This window comes from Passer domesticus, chromosome 12, assembly GCF_036417665.1.
Source record: "Passer domesticus isolate bPasDom1 chromosome 12, bPasDom1.hap1, whole genome shotgun sequence".
In the NCBI taxonomy this organism is placed as follows: domain Eukaryota; kingdom Metazoa; phylum Chordata; class Aves; order Passeriformes; family Passeridae; genus Passer; species Passer domesticus.
Window position 1 is genome coordinate 1,496,946 of NC_087485.1, and position 13,007 is coordinate 1,509,952.

Below are 13,007 nucleotides of genomic sequence, written 5' to 3' on the forward strand. Positions count from 1 at the left end.
CCAGACCCCAAATACCAGGGGGATGGATACTCAATGCTCCAGGGTAGCAGAGCTCCACACTCCGGAGTACTGGAACTCCAAATACTGGGGGGCCTGGGGCTCAGTTTCCCGGGATATTGGAGCTCCACACCCCGGGGGTACCAGAGCCCCAAATACCGGGGGGGATGGATACTCAATGCTCCAGGATAGCAGAGCTCCACACTCCGGAGTACCAGAACTCCAAATACCGGGGGGGGACTGGGGCTTCAATGCCCTGGGATACTGGAACTCCAAATACCGGGGGGATGGAAGCTCAATGTCCCGGGATACCGGAACTCCAAATACCGGGGGGATGGAAGCTCAATGTCCCGGGATACCGGAATTCCAAATACCGGGGGGATGGAAGCTCAATGTTCCGGGATACCCGAGCTCCAAATACCGGGGGGCCTGGGGCTCAGTGCCCCGGGGTACCGGAGCCCCAAACCGGGGCGGCCGGATGCTCCGCGCCCCGCGGTACCCCACGCCCCGTGCCCCGGTGCCGCCCCGGGCGGGCGGAGCCGCCCCCGGCCCGTCCCGCCCGTCCCGCCCGGAGCTGCGGCGGCTGCGCGGCGGGGCCGCCATGAGCGACGAGCGGCTGCGGACGGTGCGCGACCGCGTGCGGCCCTTCCCGGACTTCCCGGAGCCCGGCGTGCTGTTCCGGTGGGCACGGGCACGGGCATGGGCGGGAACGGGCATGGGCGGGAGCGGGATGGAGGTGGGGACGGGGATGGGGGTCGGGGAGGGAACCAGGGCCGAGCTTGGAGCCGAAACAGGGGTTGGAACCGGGACAGGGGATGGGAATGGGGCCGGGATGGAGCAGGGCTGGAACTGGGGAGGGGACCAGGGCTAGAGCCGGGCCGGGGACTCCCTGCCAGCTCCTTTCCCTACTGCCCATCCCTGGCCCTGGCAGCACCGGGCAGGAGCCTTCCCCGGGCCCTGGAGCCTTCCCTGGGCCCTGGAGCCTTCCCTGGGCCCAGGAACCTTCCAAGGCTCAGGAGCCTTCCCTGGGCTCAGGAGCATTTCCCGGGCTAGGGAGCCTTTCCAAGGCTCAGGAGCTTTCCCTGGGCCCAGGAACCTTCCAAGGCTCAGGAGCTTTCCCTGGGCCCAGGAACCTTCCAAGGTTCAAGAGCCTTCCCTGGGCCCAGGAGCCTTTCCCAGGCTCAGGAGCCTTCCAAGGCTCAGGAGCTCAGCGTTTCCAGAGCAGCCCCTCACCCCCTGCCCTCCCTCACTGCAGCGATATCAGCCCCTTGCTGAAGGATCCTGTGGCCTTCAGGACTTTGATCGATCTTCTGGAGGATCATGTGAGGGCGTCTTTCCCGAAAATCGACTTCATTGTGGGTGAGTGTTGGTTGGACAAACCCCAGAGGCCAGGGCAGAGCAGTGTGTCCCGGGTGGGAAGTGTGGGGTGGCCCTTGGACACAAAAATCACCTGAACATTGGCCTCTGTGACATGGTAACACCAGGACAGATTCCACCCTTTGCCTCCTGCTGTGATTTCCTGAAATGCTGCTGTGGGATGTGGCAGGTGCCCTCTAACACTTCCGTGCCAGTTGCATAATTCTGTGTTAAAAAGGAGGGGGCACACAAAACCTGCTGTGCCCGCAGTGTCCCCACGCTGTCCCCAGGGCAGGCAGACCCTGCCCCAGCTGGTTTTCCTCAGGGAGCCTTGCCAGGCCAGCACAAACGGCCTTGGTGGCCAGGGCACCTCAGCTCACCTGGCAAAGTGTGAGGAGGGCAGAGCTTGGGCTGGGCCACAGCCAGGGGGGCACAGACCAAACCTGGCCCAGGTGAGATCAGTGAAGGCTGCCCAGAGGTGCAGAGTTCTGCTCTGTGGCTGGACTGATACCAGGGCCCTGCTGGCTTTATCTCCAAGGAAAAGGGTCAGAGGGGAGGGGAGTGGGCTCTTGGGGCCAGCAGCAGCACATGGGGGTGAGAACAGCAGTGGGGGCTCTGCTTTCAACCCTCAGAAGTGACTTGAAGAGCAAATTGCTTTTAGAATGGGAGGATAAAACAGGGGCGTTGTGCCAAGACCCTCCCCCAGTGAAATGGCTCCGATCTGAGTGATGGGACAAGAGGAAAAGGCCTCAAGTTGCACCTGGGGGGGTTTAGGTTGGATATGAGGGAAAATCAATTCACTGAGAGGGCGATCAGCTGTTGGGACAGGGCAGTAGTGGAGTCACCATTCCAAAAATTGTGTGGATGTGGCACTTGGGGACATGGCTCAGTGCTGCAGATGGTTGGACTTGATGGTCTGGAGGCCTTGTCCAAGGTGAATGATTCCCTGAGTGCCTGGTTCTGCTGTGCCCCAGGGCTGGACTCGCGGGGGTTCCTGATCGGGACCCCGCTGGCGCAGCGGCTGGGCATCGGCTTCGTGCCCGTGAGGAAGAAGGGAAAACTGCCCGGAGCCACCCAGTCCATCTCCTACAGCCTGGAATACGGCAAGGCAAGGCCTGGGGGACCCAGGGGGGGTAAACCCATGGGGAGGGGGTCCCGGGGTGGGTTCTGGTGTGTGGATAATCCGGCACAAGCCCCGGGAGCGGCCCCGAGCCGCGGTCGCTCCGTTCGTGCCCGCGGGTGATGTTTGGTGCTGTGCCCTGGTTCTTCTCGGGGGGTTGGTGCTCAGACCCGGTGCTAAACTGCTTTCTTTGGCTTGAATTCAGGGGCATGACCACGGAGAGTGTCCCCCACTCTGGCAGTAAGTGCTGTAAGTCAGAGCTGTCCCGCATGGCTTCCCCCGTCCCGCCCCGTCCCCCGCGGCTGCTCCGGGGCTGGGCCTCTGCCTGTGCTGCTCCCACCAGCAACTAACAGCAGCAGAACCCCCTAAGCCAGGCCTAAGCCATGGGGGTTGTTTGGGCCAGCCGAGCTCACGTGGCACATCCAAACAGGTGCCAGTTTGGATCTGGCTCTAGGCAGAGCCCCCCAGTGCGTGACAGATTTTCCTCACTGCAGAGCTGCTCTGGGATAAGATTCCACCATAACTCACACCATGAAATTTTCAGGATCTTGGTGTGCCAGAGGGCTGGCCCAGCAATCCCCTCCCTGCTCTGTGTTTCTGTGGCGCTCCCCTGTAGCTGGAGTTTGTGGGGTTTTTGGGATTTTAGGTGCTGCGTGTTTAGGCTGATGTCGCTGAGGACTTGTCTGTGTTCCAGCATGAACCAGCAGCTCGTGAGGGGCTTCTCTCCAAGGCCAGACTAAAACAAAGCTGCTCTTTGCTCCCTGCAGGCTGAGCTGGAAATCCAGAGCGATGCTCTGGAACCAGGGCAGAAAGTGGTGATTGTGGATGACCTGCTGGCAACTGGAGGTGAGGGAAGCACGTTGTGGTCCTGTGTGCATGGAATCATGGAGTGGCTGGGTTGGATAAATCCCTTCCAGTCCCACCCCTGCCATGGCAGGGACACCTCCCACTAGCCCAGGTTGCTCCAAGCCCATCCAGCCTGGCCTTGGGCACTGCCAGGGGTACCCACACCTCTGTGGTACCTCAGCTGGCAGCAGCAGGGGTGGCTGTGGGCTGGAGCTGCCCCTGGAGTGAGGATGTTTCTGCTCCCCTCCACAGGTACCATGGGTGCTGCCTGCGAGCTGCTGAAGAGGCTGAAGGCTGAAATCCTGGAGTGCCTGGTGATCATAGAGTTAAAAGGCCTGAAAGGGTCGGAAAAGCTGAATTCCATCCCTTTCCACTCCCTGCTGCAGTATGACTGAGGAGCAGCAGGGAGGAGGGAGCACTGGGAACAAATCTGGGGCTTTGGGTAGTGACTGGATGTCACAGGGGGGTGGGGAAGGGGGTTAAACACAGGTTTTGAGCATGGCCAGATGCTCTTCAATCCTAAATTTCACTGTGTTGAGTGTAATGATCCCTTTTGGAGTTCATCCTTTTAGGAAGAAGGAACGGATTGACTGGGGGGGATGGAGACCAAGATGCAGCTTCTCTGAATCTGTGGTTTTAGGAGACCAAAGTGACAATATTGCTGCTGAGGCAGGAGAGCTCTGACAGGGCACCAGTATTCCCTGGGTTGGGCTGTCAGCCTCCAAGGAACCTGCTAAAAAATTCCCAAAGAAACACAGGGGATGGGGCAAAAAGCAATTCTTTCTCTAAGGGACAAATCCTGCTGTATCTGACCTCAGGAGGGGCTGGCTGCTCTGTGCTGTCACTCACATCAGAACAAATTGCTCTTACACCAGGGCTGTGCTTGTTCAGGAGAATGGCTGTATCCTTAAATCAGGATGGTGGTGCTGTGGGATGAGCCCAGCCAGGGTTTCCCTTCCCTGGAGACCACAGGCACCTTTTGTTCAGCAGGAATTCCCCATCTCCTGCACCACATCCCTCCTGTTGGGCTGCTCTGGGCCCCCAGGCTGCTGCCAGCTCAGAGCCTGCCCCTGGTGGGAGCTTGGTGCCACGGGAGGGATGTTGCAGTGGTCTCAGGTGCTTCCTCCAGCACAGCTAAATCCCCGTGTGCCAAAACTTCCACAAGCCTGAAACCATCAGGGACTGTGTCCCTGGCCCAGCAGGGACTGGACTCACAGGTAAAATAAATGTTGATGTATTTTTATATTTCCTAAGGTGTCTCAGAGCTGTTCTTGCAGTGGCTGAAGCTGTGAATGACCCTTGGCAGGGTCTCCCTGCAGCCCCAGGTGGTCAGTGGGGCGGGGCTGTGGTGTGAGCTCTCCCTTATCCCCAAACGCTTGGAATTGTTTTCCAGGGAGCATTCAGGTACCTTTTCTTCACTTTGCACCAACCTCTGGCTGGAGAGGCTTGGTCAGCTCAGCTCCCCTTCCCCATCCAGCACCTGGGGCCAGCTCCCAGCCAGCCCTCCCACTCGGAAGGACCATTCCAGCTATTCCCATCCCCATTTCCTGCAAAGCCCCTTCAGTGCTGCTCAGTTCACACTGAGGAGCACAATTCCCTGGGGATCGGGCCCGGGGCAGGCAGCACCTCACGGGCTTGGCAGCAGGAGAGGGTCCCTGCTCCAGAGGAGAAGGAAAATCAATTCCACCCCAGAGAGCCGTGGAAAGCAGCTGCGTGCCGGGGAAGCGGCGTCAGCCCTGCCAGTGCCAGCAGGTGACATCAGGGAACGTGGGGACGGTGCCTGGGCCCTGCCTGGGCTGCCAGCAGCCCCTGATGTCATTGCTTGGAGAGACCAGGCCGGGCAGGAGCAGCTTCCAGGTGGGAGAAGGGTTTTATCCCGAGGAGCAGAACAGGAGCTTGCTGGAGCTCTCCTGGGATGCGAGCGTGGCTGCCAGACTCATTCCAGCTCCTTTCAGTCCTGCTCCTTCCCACCACGGTGGGGTCCCTGAGCATGGCTGAGAGCCCAGCCTGCCCCAGGAGCCCCCAGCCTCACACCCAGCCCTTGGGGGGGTTTAATCCCTTCTTCTCCTCCCTGGAAACTGGGCACACTCCTGCCAGCAGTGCCGGCCAGCTGGGCTGCACGGGCCTGGAGGAGGAGGAGGAGGAGGAAGGCCTTTGCTCCCTCAGGAAGTGCTGTGGGATCTCAGACGCTGCCAGACTCCAGCCCAGCACTTAAAGGTGGGGAATGTGCCCAGGAGCAGCGTGGGATGAAAGGATGAGGGAGTCCCCTTTTCCTGCAGGTCCCTGGCTCAGGGAGCAGTGTGGGGTGTGTGTCCCCAGCAGGTCCCTGGTGTCCCCAGCTCCAGGGAGCAGTGTGGGGTGTGTGTCCCCAACAGGTCCTTGGTGTCCCCAGCTCCAGGGAGCAGTGTGGGGTGTGTGTCCCCAGCAGGTCCCTGGTGTCCCCAGCTCCAGGGAGCAGTGTGGGGTGTGTGTCCCCAACAGGTCCTTGGTGTCCCCAGCTCCAGGGAGCAGTGTGGGGTGTGTGTCCCCAGCAGGTCCCTGGTGTCCCCAGCTCCAGGGAGCAGTGTGGGGTGTGTGTCCCCAACAGGTCCTTGGTGTCCCCAGCTCCAGGGAGCAGTGTGGGGTGTGTGTCCCCAGCAGGTCCCTGCTGTCCCCAGCTCCAGGGAGCAGTGTGGGGTGTGTGTGACGTGGCCCTGGGCAGCTCCCACCCCTCCCTGCGCCCACACTGCCCTGAGCTGGGCACAGTGCCAGCCTGCACCTCTGCAGCCATCCTCACCCTCTTTGTCCCTCTTCCCAAGCCACTTCAGCCGAGTGGCCTGGGATTTCCCCTGGGGAAAAAAAAAAACCTGGATCCCTCTCAGCCCTGCGTGCCCCGGTCCCTGCAGCAGCTGCTCCCCCAGCCCCATTTACAAAAGCTGCATTCAGCTCCCTGCAAACCCACGCTCACTTTTTCCAGTGAGTTTTTCTCCAGGAGCTGGATGAGGACCCAGCCCTTCCCGGCGCCAATTGCCATGGAGAACCACGAGACAGGCAGCGAGGAAGAGCACTGGGTTAACACAAGTCAACTATATTTAAAACATTTAATACAAATGTGTTTTGACAAGTCCTGCAGTTGTTTCCAGCAAGGACTGGAAGATGAGTTTTCCCTCCCTTAAAAACAGAACGAGGCCCGAAGCTCCAGAAACATCAATTTGTGACTTTTTCTCTCACCCCTCCCTGCCTGCCACCCTCTCAGCCTGTTCTAGCCCACCAGGACCCAGTTAATGGAAGAAACCTCTGAAATTGGACCTTCAGGAGACCCCTCATGCATTGAACCTTCAGGAGAAACAGGAAAGGGAGAAGAAAAGGTTCCTCAGGTTGTGGTCGCTTTCATCACCACCCCAGGACACAGGATCACTCCAGGACTAGGGGACCTACAACCCTCACGGCTCCCACCACAGGAATTAGTTAAATTAAGGCATTTTGCCCTTCCTCAGCCACCCGAGGACGAGCCTCCCTCCAGCCCACCCCAGAACCCAGAGCGCTGTCGGGATTTGCTACATTTCGAGGAGATTGCACAGGAAAAACCCAACCCTGAGGGGGCTCAGAGGGCTCCGGCCTCCTTGGCCGCCCTGTTGAGCCTCTCGGTGACGAGGCCCAGGTCCTTCTCTTTGTCCAGCTTGACGTAGGTGTCCGTCTTGAGGGCGTGGATGCCCACCCAGTCGGGCAGCAGCTCCGCGAAGAGCCGCACGTGTTTCTCCATCTCGCCTGCGGCCGGGAGCAGCGGGGTCAGCGCGGGGCTCCCCGCAGCCCCCTCCTCAGGGCAGAAACCCCCCTGCAATTCCTACCTGGCGCCACCAGCTCGGGGCAGCTGTCGGCCAGGCGGGCGCAGAGCAGCTCCATGCCGAGCGCCGGCTTCTTCTCGGCCACGAAGACGCCGCGCAGGAGGCGCGCCATGGCCGGCAGCCGCGCCAGCCGCGCCGCCCGCTGCTCCTGCCGCGCGTCCCGCGTCAGCAGCGCCGCCAGCCGCCGCGCCTCCTTCGCCCGCACCTGCGGGAACCAGGCTGAGCACGGGCACCCAGCACCCAGGGGGGGCACAGGGAGAGCCCCCAGCCCCGCGCGTGGCACGGCACGGGGTGACTCACCCGCTCCAGCAGCCCCTGGGACACCCCTCTGAGCGCGCTGGGGACGCTGGCAGGGGCCGGGGCTGGGGAAGGCGCCGCTTCCCCCGCACTGGCTTCGGCCGTTCTGAGGGCCAGGTTGGCAAGAGCTTTTTCCATCTGCTCATGTGGAAGAGGGAGGAGGAGTTGGGTTACAGTTCAGGCTGGAGGAAGGAGAAGTTTTCCCCTCTGCCGCCCCCGCCGTCACCCGGCAGCCCAGAGATCCCAGCCCAGTGATCCTGAGCCATCCTGCCTGCACAGAGGAGTGTGGGCTGCTTCATGGAATCATGGGATGGTCTGGGTGGGAAAGGACCTGGAAGCTCTTCTCATTTGCAGCCCCCTGCCATGGCAGGGACACCTTCCACTAGCCCAGGTTGCTCCCAGCCCTGTCCAGCCTACCCTTGAGTGCTTCCAAGGATGCAGGGGCAGCCACAGCTTCTCTGAGCACCCTCCCAGGGAGGAATTCTGTCCCAGTATCCCATCCAACCCTGCTCTCTGGCAGTGGGGAGCCACTCACACCTTCCCAGAGGTGGCACAGACAGAGCCAGCCCCATGCCCTGCCTCACCTTGGGGCTCAGCATCCCCCGGGCCGTGCTCAGCACCTCCTGGGCCGTGCTCAGCCTGTCCTCCTGCGGCGGCCGCGGCAGCTCCGCGGGGCTGATGTCTGGCACCTCATCCACGTTGAAGCGGGGATGCCACCGGGTCAGCTTCTCCTCTGGCACCACCATGGGGGGGCTGAGGGCAGCCAGGAACGCCTGGAGAAGGGCGAGAGCTGTGTCATGGCACCAGGAAGGGAGAGGCAGCCGCTGCTCTGCGCTCCCAGCACAGCTCGGTGACACAGGGAGCGAATTCAGAGCCCAGTTCTGAGAGGAACCTCGGTGTCCTTCAGCCGGGATGGCACCAGTGATAGCCCCAGGGCAGGGGGTGCCAGGTGCCCCTCACCTTGTGGTGCTCCCTGACGATGTTCACCAGGTTGCGGTGGAATTCCCTCCGGCGCTCCAGCAGCCGCGACGCCGACAGGTGCGGGCGCCCATCCACCTTCTCCTCTGCCAGGAGGGACACGAGTGTCACCCACAGCACCCCAGCGGGGCACAAACCACGGCAGCCTTGGGAAGGACAGCACCAGAGCCCTGCCATGCAGCTGAGTCGCTGCCTGGACATTCTCCCTCCTGTCCCAAACCTGTTTCTCATTTCCAACACACTCAGAGGCTCCGATTAATGGACCAAGCAGAGAGCATCCCTATGGATCCAGGGATCAGCCAGGACTGAGCATACCCCAGCTCTCAGGCACCCCAAACCATCCATACCTTCCCCCAGGACTGGCTCCAGCGTGAGCTGATACTCAGACTTCTTCTTCCCATTGCTGCCAAAGGTGGGGACGTTCTTCTCCTGGCGCAGCTGGTACGAGCTGGGATACACAGCCTTGATCTGCCCCAGGTGCTGCTCTTCAAACTGCCTGTGACAGCACCACGGAGGTTGGGGACGCCCAGAGCTTCAGCTGGGACCCCAAGAGGGGCTGCTGGGACCCCGAAAGGGGCCAACTGACCTGCGCATCATGTCCTGCACGCCCTGCTTGACCTTGGCGAAGGTGACGGTCTCGGCGCGGTTGAAGAGCATGCCGGTGATGGTGTCCACGCTGCGGAACATCTCTGCCAGCACCCGGAACTTGTAGGGCAGCGTCAGCCCCGGGGGCAGCTCCTGGGCCAGGGTGTGGAACCGCTGGTACGCCGGGGGCTTCTGGCTGTGAGGGCAGGACGGGGTCAGGGCGCTGCTGCTGGCACAGTGCCTGCCCCAAACCCCTTCTTGGGGCAGGTATTGGGGTCACATCACCTGGGGACATCGGTGTCACAACGCTCAGAGCCCCCACAGCCCTCACAAAGCCAGTTCAGGGCTGTGGCAGCCCCCTCAAATCCCCCTGCAGCTGCTCCTCACCCGGTCTCTGCCCCAGGAGCTGCCACCCCAGTGTCCCTGCTGTCCCCAGTGGCCGCTCTTCTCTGCCGGGCGCGCTGCTCCTGCTGCCCCCACAGCCCTCAGACCCCCACAAAACCACTTCAGGGCTGTGGCAGCCCCCTCAGATCCCGCTGCAGCTGCTCCTCACCCGGTCTCTGCCCCAGGAGCTGCCTCCCCGGTGTCCCCTTTGTCCCCGGTGTCCGCTCTCCTCTGCCGGGCGCGCTGCTCCAGCTGCCGCACGCGCTCCAGGCGGCTCCGCAGCTCAGTGCCAGTCCCGCTGGGCACACGGGGCACCTGGCCCAGCACCTTCATCCTCTGCAGGCGGCCCTGCAGCTCGGCCACGTCCTCCTGGGCAGGGAGGGGACGCGGGGTCAGGGCGGGACGCGCGGCACCAAACCCGCCCGGGAGCGGAGCCGGGTCAGCCCGTACCCGCTGCAGGCGCCGGGCCGGCCCCGGGGCTGCCGGGCCGGGCTCTGTGCCCGTGTCCTGCCCACGGCCCGAGCCGGTGCTGCCCGGGGGGGACACGGCCGGGTCCCGTGAGAGCGGTGTCGGGGATCGAGGAGCGGCCAGAGGCGAGGAGCTGGTGGTCTGCAAGAGAGAGGAGAGTTAGGGGCTGTCCGGGGAGCCCACCTGCCCGCGTCCCTGCCCCTGTGCCCCCCAAAGTCTGCACGGGCAGAGGGAGCCACGGAGGGTCTGCAATAGGGGCAGGGGGGCTGAAGGGGGCGAGTTTTGGGGCTCGTGCATTTAGGGCAGGGATAAGTCCGGGAGAGGGGGGGATTGTGAATCAGGAGAAGGGGAGGCGAGATCGGGGGGTCCTGCACGGGGAAAAGGGGTCGAACGCTTGCGGGGCTGTTGTTTTGCGGTTCCCATTCACTCCCCGCGCCCTCATCCTCCCCCAGCCCGTCTCAGGGCCGCATCCCCCACGCCACCATCCCCCTACCGCTGCCGGAGACCCCGGCTCCGCATCCCGGGGCAGCTCCAGCCTCTTCCGCGCCGACTTCCCGCTGGGTTCCCCGAGCCGGGCCCCGAGCGGCGACCCCGCTTCCATCTCCCGGCGGCTCCGCTTCCTGCCCGCCAGGCCCCGCAGCGCCGGCGAGCCCCCGCGGGCCGGGGTGCGCGGCGAGGCGGGCAGCGAGGGGCCGAGCGCCGCCGGGACACCATCCTGCCCCTCCCGGTGCACCGGGCGGGCGGCGAGGGCGGCCTTGAGCGGGCGGCCGCCGCCGCGCTTGGCCGGGGCTCCGGGGGTCGCTTTTGTCTGGCTGAAGAAGTCGGTGAGGCGGAGCTGGGCCATGGCCGCGGCCCGGTGCCGGTCCCGGTTCGGTTCCCGGTGCCGGTGCCGGTCCCGCTCCCGGGAGCACGTGCGGCCGGTCCCGCGCGCTTCTCGCTTGGCGGGAGCCCGCGCGCCGAGGCCCCGCCCACCGGGGGGCGGGCAGCGGTCACGTGAGGCGGGTTTGGCGCCACCGGGCTCTTAAAGGGGCCGCACCCCCCCGGAGCGGTGCTGCACGTGGGGGCCCGGGGGGGCCGGGATGGCTCCGAGGGGACCGGGACAGCTCCGGGGCACGGGGGGTGAGGTCCTGCCGGGTCAGGGAGCAGTGATGCGCCGTGGGCAGGGATGGAGGTTGCCCACTCTGGCTGGGGCTGGTGGGGCAAAAGCCGGGAATTTCCATTGGAATGGTGCTGGAGGTGATCCCTCAGCTGCTCCTCCCGGTGCCCTGACTGGCTTGCACCGGGAGCTCCGTGGTGGCGTGGGGACGAGGGGCTGCGGGGGCATTGTGCCCCTGCCCGCCATGCCATTCCCTGCCCGCCATTCCATCCCCTGCCCGCCATTCCATTCCCTGCCCTCCATCCCCTGCCCACCATTCCATCCCCTGCCCGCCATGCCATTCCCTGCCCTCCATTCCCTGCCCTCCATCCCCTGCCCGCCATTCCCTGCCCTCCATTCCCTGCCCTCCATTCCCTGCCCTCCATTCCTTGCCCGCCATGCCATTCCCTGCCCTCCATTCCCTGCCCACCATTCCATCCCCTGCCCACCATTCCATTCCCTGCCCTCCATTCCCTGCCGCTGTGCTGCTGGCAGTGCCCGGAGCTGGGAGAAGCCTCTGGCCCATCGCTGCCAGACCAGGCACCAGGCCGTGCCCGCAGCACTTCACGGAGCCTCACGGCTCTGCCCCATCCCTGGCAGAGCAGCAGGGCCGCATCCAGCCGGGCAGGGCAGGGCTCTGGGCTGCCATTCCCGGTGCCCGTTCGCCTCCACAGCCTCCATTCCCCGCCTGCACCGCCCTTTCCTGGATCCCTGCTGGCCTGGGGGTGTGGGCAGGGGCAATTCCCACATCCAGACATGGTGTTAGTGCTGAACTTCTCATTGTGGTGACGAGTGTCTTGTAAACAAGAGCAGCTCCCTCCGGATCCCAGGGCTGAGTCCCCATGACAAGGATGCTCCCGGGGGGGCTGTGCCCACTGACCCCCTGGATCCACACTTTGGGGAGCCACCAGGCCCCTCCTGCTCTGGGGGTTACGGGTGGGCAGGGGGGCCTGCGTGGCTGGGGCACATTTGGGGTGAGGAGGAGGAGGCCCTGGAGCTCTGGGGGGAGCCCAGAGGAGAGTGGGGAGCAGCGTGCCAGCTGGATGCCAGTTGGTGAGCCGTGTTGGGAAAGCAAGCGCGGGGAAGCCAAGGAATGTGGAGAATTCCACGGGCCGGTGGTTCCTGCTGGATGGAGGCTGGTGGTGACCAGCACTGCCAGGTGGCACCGGCCACGCTGCCGTGCCACCAGCTGTGCCTGGCACCTTCCCACCGGGATTTGGGATTCGGGACTGAGCCAGCCCAGCTCCAGATGTGACCCCAGCTCCCCACACCTGGGCTGCCAGTTCTGGGGGGTGTGGGTCTGCATCTGGCTCTGCCGTGGGCACCGAGCTCTGGGAATGTGGGACTGTGGGTCCAGGGATCATGGAGCCAGCTCCAGGGACACGGAATGATTCCTTGGTGCCAGGGTCACAGCACCCAGCTCCAGGAACACGGGATGATTCCTTGGTGCCAGGAATCATGGAGCCAGCTCCAGGAACATGGGATGATTCCCCAGTGCCAGGGACACAGGACAATTCCCCAATGCCAGGGATCATGGAGCCAGCTCCAGGGACACAGGACAATTCCCCAGCTCCAGGACTGCACATCAGCTCCCGGGGGAGCCCTCCCGAGCTCCCCGCTCCATGCACAGCTCAACCCTGGTATCAACAACAAACACTCAACAAGAACAAGTTCCGACTTCTTTCTTTTCCAGCTTAATAAACAAGAAACACATCTGCTTATCTTTCTTTTCTTTTTTTCCCCCCTTTTTTTTTTCCCGTCGCTATTTTTTTTCCCCCAGCCGCAAAAAGCGGAACCCGGGGGGCTGCGGGGCCGGTGCCGAGCCGGGACAGCCGGTGCCGGTGTCGGGGCCGGTGCCGGTGTCGCTGTCGGTGCCGGTGGCGGTGCTGGAGCCGGTCTCGGTGCCGGCGGGCGGCGCTGGGGCCGCGCCGGCCCCCGGGCGGGGGGCGGGCGGTGCCGCTTTATAAAGCGGCGGGCGCGGGGCGGGGGCAGCGCTCGGAGCGCCGCGGGACCGGGC

General features: G+C 63.8%; 2 protein-coding genes across 3 annotated transcripts; one reads left to right on the forward strand and one right to left on the reverse strand.

The window, feature by feature from the left end:
• The first annotated feature begins 357 nt into the window (after positions 1-357).
• On the forward strand, positions 358-4,572 carry APRT (adenine phosphoribosyltransferase). Of its 2 annotated transcripts, XR_010346686.1 has the most exons (6): positions 358-678; positions 1,253-1,356; positions 2,328-2,461; positions 2,679-2,722; positions 3,241-3,319; positions 3,572-3,633. XR_010346686.1 is itself a non-coding variant. In XM_064386858.1 (5 exons), the coding sequence occupies exons 1-5, from the start codon at positions 599-601 to the stop codon at positions 3,712-3,714; spliced, it is 540 nt and encodes a 179-aa protein (XP_064242928.1). In that variant the 5' UTR covers positions 526-598; the 3' UTR covers positions 3,715-4,572. The 2 variants fall into 2 exon arrangements, 1 of the variants encoding a protein (XP_064242928.1); XM_064386858.1 differs by lacking the exon at positions 2,679-2,722 and having other exon boundaries at positions 526-678; positions 3,572-4,572.
• Positions 4,573-6,370: 1,798 nt separating this feature from the next.
• On the reverse strand, positions 6,371-10,808 carry CDT1 (chromatin licensing and DNA replication factor 1). The gene is made up of 10 exons (XM_064387054.1): positions 10,349-10,808; positions 9,838-9,996; positions 9,557-9,756; positions 9,005-9,199; positions 8,766-8,914; positions 8,401-8,504; positions 8,025-8,213; positions 7,444-7,578; positions 7,147-7,348; positions 6,371-7,066 (listed from the first exon to the last, which is right to left on the reverse strand). Exons 1-10 carry the CDS (start codon positions 10,697-10,699, stop codon positions 6,903-6,905), a joined length of 1,848 nt encoding a protein of 615 aa, XP_064243124.1. The 5' UTR covers positions 10,700-10,808; the 3' UTR covers positions 6,371-6,902.
• Between the last annotated feature and the right edge of the window lie 2,199 nt (positions 10,809-13,007).

Coding starts and splice junctions, on each gene's coding strand:
- APRT (XM_064386858.1), top strand. CDS start 599: ATGAGCGACGAGCGGCTGCGGACGGTGCGCGACCGCGTGCGGCCCTTC. Junction 679..1,252: donor GAGCCCGGCGTGCTGTTCCG/GTGGGCACGGGC, acceptor CCCTCACTGCAG/CGATATCAGCCCCTTGCTGA. Junction 3,320..3,571: donor TGACCTGCTGGCAACTGGAG/GTGAGGGAAGCA, acceptor TCCCCTCCACAG/GTACCATGGGTGCTGCCTGC.
- CDT1 (XM_064387054.1), bottom strand. CDS start 10,699: ATGGCCCAGCTCCGCCTCACCGACTTCTTCAGCCAGACAAAAGCGACC. Junction 8,505..8,765: donor GGAGCCAGTCCTGGGGGAAG/GTATGGATGGTT, acceptor CCCTCCTGGCAG/AGGAGAAGGTGGATGGGCGC. Junction 8,214..8,400: donor TCGTCAGGGAGCACCACAAG/GTGAGGGGCACC, acceptor GCCCTTCTCCAG/GCGTTCCTGGCTGCCCTCAG.